The 21,369-nt window shown below is 44.6% G+C and overlaps 1 protein-coding gene across 11 annotated transcripts in view; it reads left to right on the top strand.

Moving 5' to 3' along the window:
* The window catches only part of LOC124033928 (neuron navigator 2-like), a 179,579-nt gene that overhangs the window by 125,688 nt on the left and 32,522 nt on the right, over positions 1-21,369 (top strand). For 9 of the 11 annotated variants that reach the window (XM_046346457.1, XM_046346390.1, XM_046346437.1 and 6 more), the window contains one exon: positions 15,639-15,918. In XM_046346457.1, the coding sequence (XP_046202413.1) occupies positions 15,639-15,918 (280 nt within the window). The remainder of the gene's footprint in view (positions 1-15,638; positions 15,919-21,369) is intronic. The other 2 variants (XM_046346418.1, XM_046346446.1) reach the window with 2 other exon arrangements.

Genomic DNA, 21,369 nt, shown 5'->3' with positions numbered 1-21,369 from the left:
CCATTCTGTTGTTGGGGTACGCCCACACCATTCTGTTGTTGGGGTACGCCCACACCATTCTGTTGTTGAGGTACGCCCACACCATTCTGTTGTTGAGGTACGCCCACACCATTCTGTTGTTGAGGTACGCCCACACCATTCTGTTGTTGAGGTACGCCCACACCATTCTGTTGTTGAGGTACGCCCACACCATTCTGTTGTTGAGGTAAGCCCACACCATTCTGTTGTTGAGGTACGCCCACACCATTCTGTTGTTGAGGTACGCCCACACCATTCTGTTGTTGAGGTACGCCCACACCATTCTGTTGTTGAGGTACGCCCACACCATTCTGTTGTTGAGGTACGCCCACACCATTCTGTTGTTGGGGTACGCCCACACCATTCTGTTGTTGGGGTACGCCCACACCATTCTGTTGTTGACGCCCACACCATTCGCCCACACCATTCTGTTGTTGAGGTACGCCCACACCATTTCTGCCCACACCATTCTGTTGTTGGGGTACGCCCACACCATTCTGTTGTTGGGGTACGCCCACACCATTCTGTTGTTGGGTACGCCCACACCATTCTGTTGTTGAGGTACGCCCACACCATTCTGTTGTTGAGGTACGCCCACACCATTCTGTTGTTGAGGTACGCCCACACCATTCTGTTGTTGAGGTACGCCCACACCATTCTGTTGTTGAGGTAAGCCCACACCATTCTGTTGTTGAGGTACGCCCACACCATTCTGTTGTTGAGGTACGCCCACACCATTCTGTTGTTGAGGTACGCCCACACCATTCTGTTGTTGAGGTACGCCCACACCATTCTGTTGTTGAGGTACGCCCACACCATTCTGTTGTTGAGGTACGCCCACACCATTCTGTTGTTGAGGTACGCCCACACCATTCTGTTGTTGAGGTACGCCCACACCATTCTGTTGTTGAGGTACGCCCACACCATTCTGTTGTTGAGGTAAGCCCACACCATTCTGTTGTTGGGGTACGCCCACACCATTCTGTTGTTGGGGTAAGCCCACACCATTCTGTTGTTGAGGTACGCCCACACCATTCTGTTGTTGGGGTACGCCCACACCATTCTAACACAGAAAAGCTGATTTTTAACATACTTAATTCCCATTTTTTGGAAGGAAAACTATTTCACTCATATTTTAAGTAACTATAGGTCATATTTCATAGCAATCTGGAAGCACTGGACAGTTACTTTAAAGCAAAGTTGCTGCAATTCTGCACATTTTGCCATAGCGTATGTTGTGTTCTTATGACATCTGAGTGACAAACAAATTATAACAATCTTTTAAAAATGCCATGACATTTTTGGAATTTTAAATTCTGACTATCTAGTTTTTATTCTGGTGGATGTTAGTTCTCAAAGATGATCTTATAAAAAAATATATAGCTACATTATATCGGGTTTCAGTTGTTTAAGTTTTTTTAAAGTATGTAAAAAAAACATTTTTACATTATATCTTTGAGTGGCGGCCACGATTTAGGATCCGCCGGTGCCAAATGAATATAGGGGAAACACTGGCCAGTGTGTGGGTTTGGTGGACAGGGCTCTGAATAGCAGTCTCCTGCCTTGAGGCAGTCTGATGTAGACAGAGAACACTGTAACCAAGCACCCTATATGATTACGTTCTTGTTCCCCAGCCGTTGCAGTTGCTAAGTCATCTTGTATCTGAGATACTGACAACGGTTCAAAAGCACCTACATTGTGTCTGATCTGACTTTGATTGATGCTCCGCTCTGTAATCTAAGCATGCTTTCTGAAGGGGGTTTTGGAAAGAGGTATTTTGAAGGGAGAGCTGTGTTTATGTTTCAGACAAAGATGTATCTGGTGTTTGATTTGATGTCTATACCTGGGAAAAATAACTACTAACAGATTAGTAGTTCCAGAGTTCTTGTATTCCTCAACCTCTTTACATCCAGCCTGTTGGGCTATTTTAGCACTTGCACTGCATTTAGCTGGTCTGCCCACTCATTTCAAGTGAGAATCCACCCCATCAAAGCTACACCTACAGCACACTGAGAGGGTTATGGGAGAGGATTGGGCACCTGGCCAAAAATGCATTAGTATTCAGATGATGATCAGTAAGAGCGAGGCAGACACACACACAGAGGAGTGGGGTACCAGTACTGTATGTGTGAGAAGCAGAGTGAGCTGGAGGGGGCTTCAATCTCGTGGCGAGGAAACAGTAGCAGAGGAAACAGTGTCTCATTACAGTAGCTTCAGGGCTCTCCACGGTACGCACACACGCACGCACACACACGCACACTTCAGCCGGAGAGAGAACGGGCAGGGAGGGGATCCACTCCAGTCTGTGGAGGGAGCACAACGCTGAGAGAGTCTGTCTGTCTGCTTGCCGGGCTGTCGGGCTGGGCTAAGGCCTGATAGTGATTAGTGATAGCCCTGTGCTGTCTGGCTGGCTGGGACTGGGCTGTCGTCGCGGCTGTGCTGTCTGTCTGTCTGCTGGCCTGCTTACCTGTTGAGTGTAGCTCCTTGGTGGGCAGTCTGGGCTCTAGACTCTGTCTATGACACGCAGTGGGAAGGATAGACTGCATGCAACACAAAGGGACAGACTGGATACTGAAACCAATATGAGAACGAAGTGGAGAATTTAAGCTGTGAAGTAGGTGTTTTTGTCTGTTTGTTCATTTGTATTGGAGTGTGTCTTTTGAATGTGAAGTGGAGGGAAATGCCTAGGGTTGGTGTGATGGTGATGTCATTCAGTCTGTTTGGTATTGAAGACTTCCTGTCTCGTGTAATGTGATAAACAGTAAGTCATTCATTATGATCTCTGTAACCCAATCACTGCCTGTAACTCCAGCTGTGTGTATGTGAATACAGTAAAGCCCAGAGAGGTATCCATGAAGCAAGCTAGATCCACTCAGGGGTTTCTAAAGCTAAGCAGCTTCAGTTCACATTCCAGCTCAGTCTTCATCCGTATGACAATGGTGGATATTGCTTGTCCGCCTGCCTCTAACTCTAGCAGGCTTGGAACTATATGAGAACATACAGAAAGAAAACTTATTGGAGGGAATTAACATGATTTAGTTCTATTTCATTTGGCCCTGGGAAGAAGTAAAGAAGGTCACATTCCTCAGTGCTCTAGGGAAGATAGTACACAGTGCATCTGCAACATGAAGGGCTGCTACAAAAGGTTGAAGACCTCCTATGGAGTTCACGTCAGTAGCTCCTGAATAGAAACCTATTGTTGACACAGCCTAGGCAGCCTATGATTTAGTACAGGATTCCTGAGGATACAGAGGACACTGTATGATATTGGCTGAAATATAGCCAAACACTGTATGCTGTGTGAATTATTCATTATTGTTACATTGTGTAGGAGTTGAATCAGAGAGATAGAGGAGTCCAGAGTGTTGTGAAAGGGAATTAGTGGTGTGTTGCATGCCCATCCTGGGACCTGTGTCTGGTCTGCTGGGTCCTGGCTATGAGGGGACTCAGCTAATACAGCAGTGGGGAACCCATCTGCAAACACAATGTCTGACAGATAGGAAGAGAGATGGGGAACCTCATCTGATCAAGGAAGCCACCACTTCCCAGAGCAAGATCAACACAGATGATGCTTCAACATCAATGATCACAATGCTTTTTCACTGATGCTTGAATGGATGGATGCTGATATTAAAAAAAATCTTTATTTAACTAGGCAAGTCAGTTAAGAACAAATTCTTATTTTCAATGACGGCCTAGGAACAGTGGGTTAACTGCCACAGGGTTGAATTCTCGGGCCAACTCGTTTCTTTGTAAACATCAATGATGTCGCTCTTGCTGCTGGTGATTCTCTGATCCACCTCTAGGCAGACGACACCATTCTGTATACTTCTGGCCCCTCTTTGGACACTGTGTTAGCTAACCTCCAGACGGGCTTCATTGCCATACAACTCTCCTCCTGTGGCCTCCAACTGCTCTTAAATGCAAGTAAAACTAAATGCAACCAAATTCAACCAATCGCTGCCCGCACCCGCCCGCCCATTCAGCATCACTACTCTGGACGCTTCTGACTTAGAATATGTGGACAACTACAAGTACCTAGGTGTCTGGTTAGACTTTAGACTCTCCTTCCAGACTCACATTAAGCATCTCCAATCCTAAATTAAATCTAGAATCGGCTTCCTATTTCGCAACAAAGCATCCTTCACTCATGCTGCCAAACATACCCTTGTAAAACTGACAATCCTACCGATCGTTGACTTCGGCAATGATATTTACAAAATAGCCTCCAACACTCTACTCAGCAAATTGGATGCAGTCTATCACAGTGCCATACGTTTTGTCACCAGCCCCATATACTACCCACCACTGCGACCTGTATGTTCTCGTTGGCTGGCCCTCGCTTCATATTCGTAGCCAAACCCACTGGCTCCAGGTCATCTATAAGTCTTTGTTAGGTAAAGCCCCGCCTTATCTCAGCTCACTGGTCACCATAGCAGCACCCACCCATAGCACGCTCTCCAGCAGGTATATTTCACTGGTCACCCCCAAAGCCAACACCTTTTTTGGCCTCCTTTCCTTCCAGTTCTCTGCAAAAATCACTGAAGCTGGAGACTCATATCTCCCTCACTAACTTTGAGCATCAGCTGTCAGAACAGCTCACAGATCATTTCACCTGTACATCTGTAAACAGCCCATTCAACTACCTCATCCCCAAAGTTATTTTTTTCTTCTTCTCCTTTGCACCCCAGTATCTCAACTTGCACATTCATCTTCTGCACACCTATCACTCCAGTGTTAATTGCTAAATTGTAATTACTTCGCCACTACGGCCTATTTATTGCCTTACCTCCCTAATCTTACCTCATTTGCACACACTGTAAATATATTTTTTCTATTGTGTTATTGACTGTACTGTACGTTTGTTTATTCCATGTGTTACTCTGTGTTGTTGTTTGTGTCACACTGCTTTGCATTATCTTGGCCAGGTAGCAGTTGGAAATGAGAACTTGTTCTCATCTGGCCTTCCTGGTTAAATAAGGGTTAAATAAAATAAATACAATTGTTTTAAATAACTTGATTGTTATTTAGAATCAGTTGGACATCCCAAGCTTATAAGCAAAAACAAATTAAATGCGTTTTAACTACCTTATGGAATGCAAGCTTTTTTTGTTACATCTCATCACTTAACCTCCTGCGGATAGGAAGAGAGGCCTCTTCAATCTCCTCAACACACTATTGTGAAACTACATTGTGTTTGAATAGAAGTGTTTCACACCCTAAATTGTGGTAATTGAGTGCTTCAGACAACAGTCTTAATTATGCTTGAGAGGAATAACACCCTGGAGCCGATTGGCATGGAAATGAGCCGGTGACAAAAGGAAGCAAGGAAACGAGGGAGTAAATCCTACTGTCACCTCCTTAGCCCTCAGCGTTGACTGGCTGCTGGGATGTATTATGGAAGTGAAGTTAACGTTAAAGTGGGTGAATGAGGTGTTCTGTTAATTTCTCTCTGTTTCTTTCTCTCTGCAGAATCAATAGAATGTTCCACAAAAGAACACTCAATGCTAATGTGAATCTATTTGTGTTTGTTATTGTGGCATATCGTGTTGTGGATGTGAGTTTGTGAGCTGTCTTTGAGATGTGTGTGTGTGTGTGTGTGTGTGTGTGTGTGTGGGTGTAGCACTACTCCGTGTGGTGACTGCTAGTCCAGAGTCCGTCTCCAGCTCCCACATCCTCAGCAGAGTAACACTGGAACAATGAGAGTGAACTTGGCTTGGGTTCACATCAGAGATGTGAAATCACACCCAGACCAGGACAGAAGAGCACGTAGCACATTATAACTCTGGGTCAAATGTTTTGCTGTTAGAAGCCAGCAGTCAATATTTTGCAAACAAACTGGGCAAATTGCACGTGCTGAGAAAATAGAAACAATTTGACTTAACTAATTCTGTTGTTAGCTTGTCAGAAAGGAATTTCTTCTTGAATTTCTTTTCATTCAGAACAAAACAAGTGGAATGTTCTTTTCCAGGACAGCTAAAATGACAGAATATAGTGGAAAATGGTGTCATTTCTCTCCTTTTTGATTACTCCGCTGATTTGAGGGACAGGCACTTGCGTGTCAGAGAGAGAGAGAGAGACTGTCAAATCCGTTGAGAGATTGGATGTTCAGCTGAATTCCTGACACTCCTATGGCTTTGAGGCAGCCATGTCATTACACACGACTGGCTTCAGAGGTTTGGGCTGCTAGCCTGCTAGCCTGGAATGTGCCGGCAAAGATAAATGTATAGCTATCCCACTTTTCTAAATATATCAACTAAGTTTTATATTTCATGCCTTTTTGTTTTTAACAGCGAAGGGGCTGCCTTTCTGTCGTAAATATATTTTTGTCAATTCAATGTCACTGGAAAGTGGAGAGATATCGGCATGTTCAGGGGGCTAGATTGGCTTTATTGTAAGTCAGTAAGTCAGCCCTTTAAAGCTTGACCCCTGACCCAGGGACGTGACCCTGAACAATCCTTTTAAGGCAAAGCAGGGGAAAGAAAAGGATCCTCAGTGGAATGTACAAATAAGATTGGCTCAGGAAAACCCACCAACATGTGTCCTCCTAGACTTGTTGTCTTTACAAATACCCCCAAGAATACACATTATCCACCTGGCAAAATAAGGCTGACTCTGAGCAGTTGGTTTGGGCAAATGTGGATTTAAAGCACTTCTTTGGTTAGCTGTTCCTAGATCATGTTAAAAGCTGAAGATTGTTTGAATGTCTCAGAGGTAAAGCTGTTCTGAGATCTGTTCTGAGATCTGAGGCTTACCTTCCTGTGTTTGAAGGACCTCACAGGTTCTGTTCTGTTTTATCAGCTCTGACTTGGCTGTTTAGATCGTGACTCAGAAGCTGAAGTGGTGTTTGAAGTGCCTCCCAGGTTACTCCCCTATGTGGCTGTTCTGAGGGTGGGTGTGTTTGTGTGTGTGTGAGGCCGCTCCCCTTAGTGTGTGTGTGTTTGGCTGGCTGCAGGGGGAGAGATCAGTCAGTCAGTGTGCTCTAGCGGAGAGAACTGAGCATACAGTGGAAATGTACACATGAAGCTCTCCGTCATTCACTCCAACTTCAGCGGCTTCCCTCAGCGAGCTCCCAGCAGCTCCTACTACAGCGAAGGGATACCACCTTGGGCTGCTGCGGGCTCTATCAGGTATGGACAGACAGACAGACAGACCAGAGTTACCTTTTGCTCATGATCATTTTCTTATTTGTGGGAGAGAGAATAGATAATCTTTACTTGTGGTGTTGTGTATCTATAAATTGTGTGTTTGTTGGAGTTTTGGTTTGAATTTAAAAATGGGTAAATTTGAAAAAATGGTTAAATGTTCAGTTTCTTTTTATGGTTTCTTTTAACATTTAGTGAATGTGTGACAAAACCTTTAAAGAAGCTCCTAAAATAACAACACGTCAAATGTTATTTGTCACATGCACTGAATACAACAGGTGTAGACCTTACCGTGAAATGCTTACTTACAAGCCTTTAACCAACAATGCAGCTCAAGAAATAGAGTTAATACAATATTTACTAAATAAACTAAAACTAAATGTCATTCCTTCTTGAATGTAGTGCATCCCTTAATGTTCCTATTCATGCATGGAAATTGTCCTTTAACAGGGGTGTTTCTTTTAAGTGATATGTGTATTAATGTAAGCTCTTCTTTGTTGAGTGCTGTACTGACAGTGTTTGCAGAGACCTTGGTCTTTGCCTGTGGGCTGGTTTCTCTCTAATCTGTCTGCTCTGGTCTACTGGCAGACTGGCTTTTTTAGGTCAGCAACCAGCCATGCTAAAATACACTCTGTCCAGAGTAGCATTGCGTTATCAAATGTTTGTTAAACACAATATTTGGTTAGTTAAACGATCCAATGTGTAGTTGTTGTTTTTTATTCCAAGAAAATAGAGAACTCTTGTGTGGCACAGTTTCTTCTGTTTAATGACTTGCCCAACTCAGAGTTAGGTGGTCATTGCTTGGAAACAGCTTTGAATATTGCTGAGGGGGTGAGAAGTCTAGTAGAACTAATGGACTGCCTCCCTGACCAGAGTGGACATGCAGGGCAGTGTGCTGTGGGACCTCGACAGAGCTCCGCTCACTTCTCTCCACTGGCCTCTCAGACCAAAGTCGTGCAATTTCCTGCCCCAGAGTGTCCACTGATCCCCTCAGTCCTCTAAGGCCCTGGGTCTCTAATTCCGAGTGTCCACTGATCCCCTCAGTCCTCTAAGGCCCTGGGTCTCTAATTCCGAGTGTCCACTGATCCCCTCAGTCCTCTAAGGCCCTGGGTCTCTAATTCTGAGTGTCCACTGATCCCCTCAGTCCTCTAAGGCCCTGGGTCTCTAATTCCGAGTGTCCACTGATCCCCTCAGTCCTCCAAGGCCCTGGGTCTCTAATTCTGAGTGTCCACTGATCCCCTCAGTCCTCTAAGGCCCTGGGTCTCTAATTCTGAGTGTCCACTGATCCCCTCAGTCCCCCAAGGCCCTGGGTCTCTAATTCTGAGTGTCCACTGATCCCCTCAGAACCCCAAGGCCCTGGGTCTCTAATTCTGAGTGTCCACTGATCCCCTCAGTCCTCTAAGACCCTGGGTCTCTAATTCTGAGTGTCCACTGATCCCCTCAGTCCTCTAAGGCCCGGGGTCTCTTAATTCTGAGTGTCCACTGATCCCCTCAGTCCTCTAAGGCCCTGGGTCTCTAATTCTGAGTGTCCACTGGTCCCCCAAGGCCCTGGGTCTCTAATTCTGAGTGTCCACTGATCCCCTCAGTCCCCCAAGGCCCTGGGTCTCTAATTCTGAGTGTCCACTGATCCCCTCAGTCCCCAAGGCCCGGGGTCTCTTAATTCTGAGTGTCCACTGATCCCCTCAGTCCTCTAAGGCCCGGGGTCTCTAATTCTGCGTACACCACATGTAGCACCACACCACCCCCAACTCAATCTATAGAGACTCCAGTCTCAACTATTTTAACAAACACAACAATGTCAACTATTTTGACCCCTAACTTCTAAGTGTAGTCTTTAACATCATTTTTATTATGGCATCTCCTAGTCAGGGTGAAATGAGAGGAGAGAAGGGAAGAGATGGGGTGTAGAAAGAGAGAGTAAAGGGACTGGGATGTTAGCAAGACGGATGGAGGGAGAGAGAAAATAGAGAAGTATGTTGATTAGGGATGAGGTGTACCCTGCCAGCTCTAGTCTGCTCATTATTCAGAGTGATGGAGTGAACAGTGACAGCAGCATCAGGAGCAGGGGAGGGGAGGTCTAACCTAACATATACCTCCCCAGGCCCCGAAGGAGCTGTCAGTCAACCTAAATGGACTGCGAGCTCACTCTGCCCACAATCAACCTCTGACACAGAGCCCAGAATGTACCCAGGTGACTCCCTCCTCCATTTAACAGATCATCAGGGTTGATAGCATAGCAACATCAGCCCACAGGCATGATTCATCCTGTTCTGCATGGCTAGAAGACATTCTGAAAATGTATTGTTTTGACCACTTCACTAGTCCATTAGGGGAACAGTAGAACTGCCTTCCACAGTTAAACAGAAGGAAGGAAGACATTTTGAATAGTGAATGTCTGTGTCTCTGTGCTGGACCTGTTCTACTGTTGCCAACCACTCCAGCCCCTTGTCTTGTCTTGCATGCCTCAGATCAGTGAAAATAGGAATTGTGGGTGTGAAGACCAGGGCAGGGAAACACGGGCTGGATTGGACACTGGGACACTGCACTAGGCAGGCAGCTGTCCAGCAGGACACACTGTGCCTGGCAAACGTTAGATTAGAGCCAGACCTCTGCCCACCTCCCTGACCGACTGGAACCTTCTTGGGTCATGTGGGGGGTGTTTTTTTTCAAATGTAACCTTAATTTAACTATGCAAGTCAGTTAAGAACCAATTCTTATTTACAATGACGGCCTACCAAAAGGCAAAAGGCCTCCGGGGACGGGGATGACAAAATAAAAATATAGGTCAAAACACACATGACAAGAGAGACACCGCAACGACATAAAGAGAGACCAAAGACGACAACAGCATGGCAGCAACACGTGACAATACAGCATCGTAGCAACACAACATGGCAACAGCACATGTTAGCAGCACAAAGCATGGTACAAACATTATTGGACACAGACAACAGCACAAAGGACAAGAAGGTAGAGACAACAATACATCACACAAAGCAGCCACAACTGTCAGGAAGAGTGTCCATGATTGAGTCTTTGAATGAAGAGATGGAGATAAAACGGTCCAGTTTGAGTGTTGGGACTACTGTTGAATCATTCCTGTCATCTATTGACTCTGATTTACCTTTGCTACCAGTTCATATTTCTCCATGTAAACATAGACCTATACTGAAATGGTTGGACTTAGTTGAGACTTTGGACTGAGTAGACCTGTGAAGTAAGTATGTTGCTTCTGGCTTACGTGTTGAGAGGAGCTGTTGATGCTGTCACAGGGAACTCTCAGCACTGTCTGGCTGCGGATGGCTGGGATGTTTCGGTTAGCTGAGTCAGCATAGCACTGGCATGGGGAGACAGACAGACAGAGACAGACAGACAGACAGACAGACAGACAGACAGACAGACAGACAGACAGACAGACAGACAGACAGACAGACAGACAGACAGACAGACAGACAGACAGACAGACAGACAGACAGACAGACAGACAGACAGACAGACAGACAGACAGACAGACAGACAGACAGACAGACAGACAGACAGACAGACAGACAGACAGACAGACAGAGGTGGCGTGAGTGTGTCTTGCTCCGTGTGAACTTCTAATCTTTTGAGAGGAACCTCCCATCCAACTCCCTGCACACTTCCACACATCTGAGAGTACTGTTAAAGGAGTGATTCTGTTACCCAGACAGTGGGTGATGAACCACACACACACACACACCTATCTGTCTGTACACACACAGATTTCGGTCCGTTCCCAGTTCACACACAGAACCTTTGGCCCTGAGAATAGCAAAATTTTCCACAGAACCCCACTCTAATGAAAGGTAAGCTCAGTGGGAACAGGGAGGTCCTGGTGTAGAGCGGTCTCAAATCATATATAAGGCAGCTTGCATGAGACCCAGACATCCCCACTATTCCTTATCTTCTGGCCTCCACGCAAGCCTCCTTAGAATGTTATATTGGTTTAGGGCCCATCAGTGTTGGTGACTGGCAGGACCTGGTGTGGTGGAAAACTCTGTTACCCAGCAGCCCGCTTGGTCCTGGGGGACACGCTGCTGAACGCTAATTAAAACAAGTTTGGAGTTCAGGGGGAGACGTTCCTAACATCACAGGCATATGGGAATGCTGTCTCTGGCCAACAGACCTAGGAAAAGAGGGAGAATAATAGGAGTGGTTTTCTCTACAGCCTGTCTTCTCTTGTTAATGTCTCTCTGTTTCTCTCCACCCTGTCTTCTCTTGTTAATGTCTCTGTTTCTCTCCACCCTGTCTTCTCTTGTTAATGTCTCTGTTTCTCTCCACCCTGTCTTCTCTTGTTAATGTCTCTGTTTCTCTCCACCCTGTCTTCTCTTGTTAATGGCTCTGTTTCTCTCCACCCTGTCTTCTCTTGTTAACGGCTCTGTTTCTCTCCACCCTGTCTTCTCTTGTTAATGTCTCTGTTTCTCTCCACCCTGTCTTCTCTTGTTAATGTCTCTGTTTCTCTACAGCCTGTCTTCTGTTGTTAACGTCTCTGTTTCTCTCCACCCTGTCTTCTCTTGTTAACGTCTCTGTTTCTCTCCACCCTGTCTTCTCTTGTTAATGTCTCTGTTTCTCTCCTCCCTGTCTTCTCTTGTTAATGTCTCTCTGTTTCTCTCCACCCTGTCTTCTCTTGTTAATGTCTCTCTGTTTCTCTCCACCCTGTCTTCTCTTGTTAATGTCTCTCTGTTTCTCTCCACCCTGTCTTCTCTTGTTAATGTCTCTCTGTTTCTCTCCACCCTGTCTTCTCTTGTTAACGTCTCTCTGTTTCTCTCCACCCTGTCTTCTCTTGTTAATGTCTCTGTTTCTCTCCACCCTGTCTTCTCTTGTTAATGTCTCTGTTTCTCTCCACCCTGTCTTCTGTTGTTAATGTCTCTGTTTCTCTCCACCCTGTCTTCTCTTGTTAATGTCTCTGTTTCTCTCCACCCTGTCTTCTCTTGTTAATATCACTGTTTCTCTCCACCCTGTCTTCTCTTGTTAATGTCTCTGTTTCTCTCCACCCTGTCTTCTCTTGTTAATGTCTCTGTTTCTCTCCACCCTGTCTTCTCTTGTTAATGTTTCTGTTTCTCTCCACCCTGTCTTCTGTTGTTAATGTCTCTGTTTCTCTCCACCCTGTCTTCTGTTGTTAATGTCTCTGTTTCTCTCCACCCTGTCTTCTCTTGTTAATGTCTCTGTTTCTCTCCACCCTGTCTTCTCTTGTTAACGTCTCTGTTTCTCTCCACCCTGTCTTCTCTTGTTAATGTCTCTGTTTCTCTCCACCCTGTCTTCTCTTGTTAATGTCTCTGTTTCTCTCCACCCTGTCTTCTCTTGTTAATGTCTCTGTTTCTCTCCACCCTGTCTTCTGTTGTTAATGTCTCTGTTTCTCTCCACCCTGTCTTCTGTTGTTAATGTCTCTGTTTCTCTCCACCCTGTCTTCTCTTGTTAATGTCTCTGTTTCTCTCCACCCTGTCTTCTCTTGTTAATGTCTCTCTGTTTCTCTACAGCCTGTCTTCTGTTGTTAACGTCTCTGTTTCTCTACAGCCTGTCTTCTCTTGTTAATGTCTCTGTTTCTCTCCACCCTGTCTTCTGTTGTTAACGTCTCTGTTTCTCTCCACCCTGTCTTCTCTTGTTAATGTCTCTGTTTCTCTCCACCCTGTCTTCTCTTGTTAACGTCTCTGTTTCTCTACAGCCTGTCTTCTGTTGTTAACGTCTCTGTTTCTCTACAGCCTGTCTTCTCTTGTTAACGTCTCTGTTTCTCTACAGCCTGTCTTCTCTTGTTAACGTCTCTGTTTCTCTACAGCCTGTCTTCTGTTGTTAACGTCTCTGTTTCTCTACAGCCTGTCTTCTCTTGTTAATGTCTCTCTGTTTCTCTCCACCCTGTCTTCTCTTGTTAATGTCTCTGTTTCTCTCCACCCTGTCTTCTCTTGTTAATGTCTCTGTTTCTCTACAGCCTGTCTTCTGTTGTTAATGTCTCTGTTTCTCTCCACCCTGTCTTCTCTTGTTAATGTCTCTCTGTTTCTCTCCACCCTGTCTTCTCTTGTTAATGTCTCTCTGTTTCTCTACAGCCTGTCTTCTGTTGTTAATGTCTCTGTTTCTCTCCACCCTGTCTTCTCTTGTTAATGTCTCTCTGTTTCTCTACAGCCTGTCTTCTCTTGTTAATGTCTGTTTCTCTCCACCCTGTCTTCTGTTGTTAATGTCTCTGTTTCTCTCCACCCTGTCTTCTGTTGTTAACGTCTCTGTTTCTCTACAGCCTGTCTTCTCTTGTTAATGTCTCTGTTTCTCTCCACCCTGTCTTCTGTTGTTAACGTCTCTGTTTCTCTACAGCCTGTCTTGTTAATGTCTCTGTTTCTCTCCACCCTGTCTTCTGTTGTTAACGTCTCTGTTTCTCTCCACCCTGTCTTCTCTTGTTAATGTCTCTGTTTCTCTCCACCCTGTCTTCTCTTGTTAACGTCTCTGTTTCTCTACAGCCTGTCTTCTGTTGTTAACGTCTCTTTCTCTACAGCCTGTCTTCTCTTGTTAACGTCTCTGTTTCTCTACAGCCTGTCTTCTCTTGTTAACGTCTCTGTTTCTCTACAGCCTGTCTTCTGTTGTTAACGTCTCTGTTTCTCTACAGCCTGTCTTCTCTTGTTAACGTCTCTGTTTCTCTACAGCCTGTCTTCTCTTGTTAATGTCTCTGTTTCTCTACAGCCTGTCTTCTGTTGTTAACGTCTCTGTTTCTCTCCACCCTGTCTTCTCTTGTTAACGTCTCTGTTTCTCTCCACCCTGTCTTCTCTTGTTAACGTCTCTGTTTCTCTCCACCCTGTCTTCTGTTGTTAACGTCTCTGTTTCTCTACTGCCTGTCTTCTGTTGTTAACGTCTCTGTTTCTCTCCACCCTGTCTTCTGTTGTTAACGTCTCTGTTTCTCTCCACCCTGTCTTCTCTTGTTAATGTCTCTGTTTCTCTACAGCCTGTCTTCTGTTGTTAACATCTCTGTTTCTCTCCACCCTGTCTTCTCTTGTTAACGTCTCTGTTTCTCTACAGCCTGTCTTCTCTTGTTAATGTCTCTGTTTCTCTACAGCCTGTCTTCTGTTGTTAACATCTCTGTTTCTCTCCACCCTGTCTTCTCTTGTTAACGTCTCTGTTTCTCTCCAGCCTGTCTTCTGTTGTTAACGTCTCTGTTTCTCTACAGCCTGTCTTCTGTTGTTAACGTCTCTGTTTCTCTACAGCCTGTCTTCTGTTGTTAATGTCTCTGTTTCTCTCCACCCTGTCTTCTGTTGTTAACGTCTCTGTTTCTCTCCAGCCTGTCTTCTCTTGTTAATGTCTCTGTTTCTCTACAGCCTGTCTTCTGTTGTTAACTGTCTTCTCTGTTTTCTCTACAGCCTGTCTTCTGTTGTTAACGTCTCTGTTTCTCTACAGCCTGTCTTCTGTTGTTAACGTCTCTGTTTCTCTACAGCCTGTCTTCTCTTGTTAATGTCTCTGTTTCTCTACAGCCTGTCTTCTCTTGTTAACGTCTCTGTTTCTCTACAGCCTGTCTTCTCTTGTTAACGTCTCTGTTTCTCTACAGCCTGTCTTCTCTTGTTAACGTCTCTGTTTCTCTACAGCCTGTCTTCTGTTGTTAACGTCTCTGTTTCTCTACAGCCTGTCTTCTCTTGTTAACGTCTCTGTTTCTCTACAGCCTGTCTTCTCTTGTTAACGTCTCTGTTTCTCTACAGCCTGTCTTCTCTTGTTAACGTCTCTGTTTCTCTACAGCCTGTCTTCTGTTGTTAACGTCTCTGTTTCTCTACAGCCTGTCTTCTGTTGTTAACGTCTCTGTTTCTCTACAGCCTGTCTTCTGTTGTTAACGTCTCTGTTTCTCTACAGCCTGTCTTCTGTTGTTAACGTCTCTGTTTCTCTACAGCCTGTCTTCTCTTGTTAACGTCTCTGTTTCTCTCCACCCTGTCTTCTCTTGTTAATGTCTCTGTTTCTCTCCACCCTGTCTTCTGTTGTTAACGTCTCTGTTTCTCTACAGCCTGTCTTCTGTTGTTAACGTCTCTGTTTCTCTACAGCAGGGATCATCAACTAGATTCAACCGCTTACCGATTTGTTCTTAAGCGAATTGTCAAGAAATAATTACAAATTATTTGTAGACTGTAAATTGACCGCAAGAAGCCCAAACAGTTAACATTTGACTAAAACATAATCATTTCAAACCTTTTTTACAATTTGATACGATCATATACATCTCTCTATTATGTGTGTGAATACTTTGGAACAGACTTCCAACATTAAAATGACTTGGAGCTGATTTGCTGTTGTTTTTAGTCTTTTATGTCCCCCAAAACTTGGGGGGGGCAAAATCAAATAACCCTCGGGCCAAACGTGGGTGACCAGTTGAGAAACCCTGCTCTACATATCTTTCCTTTCTCACTCTAGTTATGTCTCTCGTGGCTTACCTCTTTCTCTCTAATAACTTTTACCATATCTACTCAAACTCTTTCTCTCTTCTGTGTTCCTCTCTTCCAGTTGGGACGACAGCAGCTCGGTGAGCAGTGGGGTCAGTGACACTATCGACACAGATGACATCAACACCAGTTCCTCAGTCAGCTCCTACATCAACACCAGTTCCTCAGTCAGCTCCTACATCAACACCAGTTCCTCAGTCAGCTCCTACATCAACACCAGTTCCTCAGTCAGCTCCTACATCAACACCAGTTCCTCAGTCAGCTCCTACATCAACACCAGTTCCTCAGTCAGCTCCTACGTCAACACTCCATCCGTCTCCTGCAAGGACATAGAGGGACAGGTAGGTTCTGGCCCAATTAGGGGCGTGGCAACAATAGAATTAGAATGACTAGAACAGTGAACAGACATTACGTTGTTTCTTTTTTCTATTTTCACAATAAAGCCAAGAAACACTTATTAAACTTAAATTTCCTGTCAATAAACTCTGAATATAGATCACGTGATGTCCACAGCCAGATATTACCCTGCTAATTTTCAATTGGTGCGATTAACCAAAATGTTTTTGGGTTATTGATCAACTAATTATTAAAATATTTTAATTCCATGTAGTTTTTTTTGTGAGACCGATGGGACGTTTCTCTGGAGAGAAATCCAATTATTCACAAGAGAAATGAAGTCAAGTAGAGTCGCAATTCAACGGCTTAGACACGAGGTATGTGGCAGGGTCTACAGTCAATCACAGACTACAAAAGGAAAACCAGCCATGTCGCGGACCCCGATGTCTTGCTCCCAGAAAAACTAAACAACTTCTTTGCTCGCTTTGAGGACAATACAGTGCCACCGACACAGCCCACTACCAGAGACTGTGGACTCTCCTTCACCACAGCCAACGTGTGTAAAACATTTAAAAGTGTTAACCCTCGCAAGGCTGCCTGCCCCTATCCTCGTCCTCAGAGCATGCGCAGATCAGCTGGCTGATGTGTTTACGGACATATTCAATCAATCCCAGTCTGCTGTTCCCACATACTTCAAGAGGGCCACCATTGTTCCTGTTCCCAAGAAAGCTAAGGTAACTGAGCTAAACGACTACCGCCCCGTCGCACTCACCCGTCATCATGAAGTGCTTTGAGAGACTAGTCAAGGATCATATCACCTCCACCCTACCTGACACCCTAGACCCACTCCAATTTTCTTACTGCCGCAATAGGTCCACAGACGACGCAATCACACTGCACACTGCCCTAACCCATCTGGATAAGAGGAATACCTATGTGAGAATGCTGTTCATCAACTACAGCTCAGCATTTAACACCATAGTACCCATAGTACCCTCCAAACTCGTCATTAAGCTTGAGACCCCGGGTCTCCACCCCGCCCTGTGCAACTGGGTCCTGGACTTTCTGACAGGCCGCCTCCAGATGGTGGGTAGGTAACAACATCCCCACCCCACTGATCCTCAACACTGGGGCTCCACAAGAGTGCTTTCTCAGCCCTCTCCTGTTCACCCACGACTGAGTGGCCATGCACACCTCCAAATCAATCATCAAGTTTGCAGACGACACTACAGTGGTAGGCTTGATTACCAACAACGATGAGATGGCCTACAGGGAGGAGGTGAGGGCCCTCGGAGTGTGGTGTCAGGAATATAACCTTGCATTCAACGTCAACCAAACAAAGGAGATGATCATGGACTTAAGGAAACAGCAGAGGGAGCACACCCCTATCCACCTTGACGGGACAGTAGTGGATAAGGTGGAAAGTTTAATGTTTACTATTTTTGGCTTTGGAATTTCGATTAAAAAACTTGAATAATTTTAATTTCATAATGCATTTCATGTTTAAAAAAATTGTTGAACCGAAACCGAATCAACCTCAAAAAAGGACTAATCGCTCAGCACTACCCATTTAAGCGGAGGTAGGAGCGTTTAAGCTCTCTTGTGTAATTTACCAGGGACTTGTATACTTTGATTCTTTTGGCCCCAATCATTTGAATGGGTACATTAACCTGAACATAACTGCATACACTAGGCTGCCTCTTAACCTTCACACTTCAGAGGTTGTGGAAGAAATTAGCAGAGTGAAATGTTCATCTGTTTCTGATCTGTGTTATATGCTGATGTGGTTGCCGCAAAGTGTTGATTGAAGTTGCAGTCTGACACACATCTCCTCCCACCTCATCTTATCCTGACACTCCTATTCGTAGGTATTTATTCTCAAGTGCACATGTTCACCTTTTAGACTACTGATTGGAGGAGAAGATGTTCTGTTTGCCATATTGTAAAAGTGTCTAGATTCTTGGGACTGTATGATGCAATCCTTTTTAGGCGCTTCTGTACAATGTAGACCAACTAGATTGGCTTATTGAAAGTCACTCGGTGACAAGAGTCACTAGAGACTCAAAGCCACAAGAGAGGGTAGAATACATTTCAGACGTTGCTTGTGAACCCTCAACCTGCTCTGTCAAGCCTTCGAACAGTGAGTCATTACTCAGTCATGATATGAGGCAGAATTAACTCCAACCTACTCAATTGGGCACAAACTGGTTGAATCAATATTTGCAGCAATAGGTGATAATATATCTCTAGAAGCTGATCCGCCGTCAGTATTGTGTAATAATTATAATGTTAAGATAAGATTTGAATGGAGAAAGCTGATCCGAGAGCCACACTGCTTTTCTTTCAAACCTACCAGTATCCACACATGCCTCAACGACGCACACAGCAAACGTTCTCTCTGCTTGGTGTTTTGGGAAATGTGTGTTGAGTCTTCGACGGTTGCAGGAAGGATGCATCATTAAAACACTCGTAAGCCTAAATTCCATCGCTGTCGGGAGACTGGGGCCAGGTCATTTCTGCTATTAGATGAACAGTAATATCACATTAATCTGTTGTATAAATTAAGAAAATGTATATCTCTATTCCCATTTTAACTTTTCTGTGCTTTTAAATGGTTTAAAGCGCAGTGAGACATTTGGGTGATAACTAAACCAAAAATCAGACATTGTTTTTCCATTGCAATTTGGTTGTGCATTTTGATCAGTGGTATTCAAAGTTGTTCATTATTATCTCTCATCAAAAATAAATACATTTACTCAATAACATTGTATCTATTCAAATGTTTGTTTTTTTACATTTTGGCGACACCACTGCAGCCCCCTCGTGACCCCGACTTTGAATAACGCTGTTTTAGAGGAGTGAAAGCATTGTGATAACACTTTTTGCAGTCTTTTTGAGTGGTTGAATATAGGCTGTAATCTCATTGATCAACTTCTCAACCAAATATTTCCCATGTTGAAATGAGTGTGCCCACAGGGCCGTGACTGCACTGAACCCTGCTTTAGAGCTGCTTTAGAGCTGACCAGAGCTGACGCCTCTAGCACTGAGATGCAGTGCCTTAGACCGCTGAGCCACTCGGGGGCCAAATTTATGGGCTTAACTACAAACATGACCAAAAGTATGTGGACACTTGCTCTTCAAACATCTCATTCCAAAATCATGGGCATTAATATACTGCTATAACAGCCTCCACTCATCTAGGAAGGCTTTCCACTAGATGTTGGAACATTGCTGCGGAGACTTGCTTCCATTCAGCCACTAAAGCATTAGTAAGGTCGGGCACTCATGTTGGGCTATTAGGCCAGGCTCACAGTTGGCATTCCAATTCATCCCAAATTTGTTCATTGGGGTTGAGGTCAGGGCTCTGTGCAAGCCAGTCAAGTTCTTCCACACCGATCTCAACAAACCATTTCTATACGGACCTCGCTTTGTGCATGGGGGCATTGTCATACTGAAACTGGAAAGGGCCTTTCCAGAACTGTTGCGACAAAGTTGGAAGCACAGAATCGTCTAGAATGTCATTGTATGCTGTAGCGTTAAGATTTCCTTTCACTGGAACTAAGGGCCCGAACTATGAAAAACAGTCCCAGACCAATATTCCTCCTCCATCAAACTTTACAGTTGTCACTATGCATTGGGGGAGGTAGCGTTCTCCTGGCATCCGCCAAACACAGATTTGTCTGTCGGACTCTCAGATGGTGAAGCATGATTCGTCACTCCATAGAATGTGTTTCCACTGCTCCAGAGTTCAATGGCAGCGAGCTTTACACTCCAGCCGACGCTTGGCATTTCCCATGGTGAGGTTTCTGTCCGGCTGCTCGGCCATGGAAACCCATTTCATGAGGCTCCCAACAAACAGTTATTGTGCTGATGTTGCTTCCAGAGGCAATTTGGAACTCGGTAGTGAGTGTTGCAACCGAGGACAGACGATTTGTACGCGCTACATGCTTAAGCTCTCTGCGGTCCCCTTCTGTGAGCTTGTGTAGCCTACCACTTTGCAGCTGAGCTGTTGCTGCTCCGAGATGTTTCCACTTCACAATAACAGCACTTACAGTTGACCGGGGCAGCTCTAGCAAGGCAGAAATTTGACAAACTGACTTATTGGAAAGGTGGCATCCTATGATGGTCACTGAGCTCTTCAGAAAGACATTCTACTGTCAATGTTTGTCTATGGAGATTGCATGTCTGTGTGCTCGATTTTATACACCTGTCAGCAACGGGTGTGGCTGAAATAGCCAAATCCACTAATTTGAAGGGGTGTCCACATGCTTTTGTAAATACAGTGTAGTAGTAGGCCTGACCCATGTCCTCATCAGATACACCTCAACACTCACAAACTTATGTCTGTCATCATTGCTTATGAGGAAGACTGTGATAGAAGCAGTTTCTGTTTTTCCAAAGATAACCACACAATATTCCCGTAAAGAAACAGTCTCTTTCCAGTTTTCTCAGGAATAAAGCAGTTGGCATTGTTGTGAATGTAATGTAGAAGACTGTTCAGCAAGGTTATTTCCAGTCATAAAAAGGAACTGGGTAGACGACAAGAGCGACTGCAGCTTTGGCACCCGTTTTGTTTTCATGTTTTTCTACCATTAAGGCTTTCACTGCATCCTCCCGTGCCAACGAGTGACTTAAAATCAAACAGTAGAATGCAGACGGCCCCAAAACCAGCTCTTCAAGCCAACATTCAGTCACAAAGCCCCCTCCCATTTTCTCTGTAACTGTATTGCCTTTTATAGAATTGCTTTGTGTTGCATTTTTCTGCTGCTCTGTAGAATATGGCTTGGATTTATTATTGAGGCTATAGAGATAACAGTGTTTATGATTCAGGCTGATAAAGAAAGAGGCCATTAAAATTCCTTCCCTGGCAATCATTTTTTATGAGTATTTTCAGTAGCTGGTTGAACAATGACCTGTTATAACCAAGGCTGACGTAAGTTTGGCGAGCGCTGGGAAAACGCACTACAAAACACAGCTTCAACACATTGTTTATTTGAACAGCCAATGTAATGGTCCTGTTCGCCTGCCTCTCCTTCTCAACTCTTTACTTATCCAATTTTTTCATTTTGAGGCGGTAATGTTGATGCATGAAGCATGAAGTCCTCTTTGCTGATTTCCTGTATTAATCACTCCAGGCCCTGTCTGGGACTGTCCAATGTAATCCACTGCTAACTCTCCTGACCACTGTCTTGTTCATAGGCACCAAACGGAAGCAAATGGACTGAAACAGGGAGGGACTACCTCGACCTGTCCAATAGAAAGCGTTAATTTTCACTTTGTATTGCAACAAATTAAAAATATATATATATATGTTGCATGCCTTATTGAACTCAACCAATGTTTGTGAAGTGATTCAGCCACATGCCTCAGATGAAATGCCAGATGGGCAGCAGTGACATCAACCAGCGTTAATGTTTAACCACAGAGTTAATGACTCAGATCCACTCATTACTTCT

This window comes from Oncorhynchus gorbuscha, linkage group LG01 (genome assembly GCF_021184085.1).
Source record: "Oncorhynchus gorbuscha isolate QuinsamMale2020 ecotype Even-year linkage group LG01, OgorEven_v1.0, whole genome shotgun sequence".
NCBI lineage: Eukaryota > Metazoa > Chordata > Actinopteri > Salmoniformes > Salmonidae > Oncorhynchus > Oncorhynchus gorbuscha.
The sequence above is the reverse complement of the archived record's forward strand: the minus strand, read 5'-3'. Positions and strand labels throughout refer to the sequence as shown.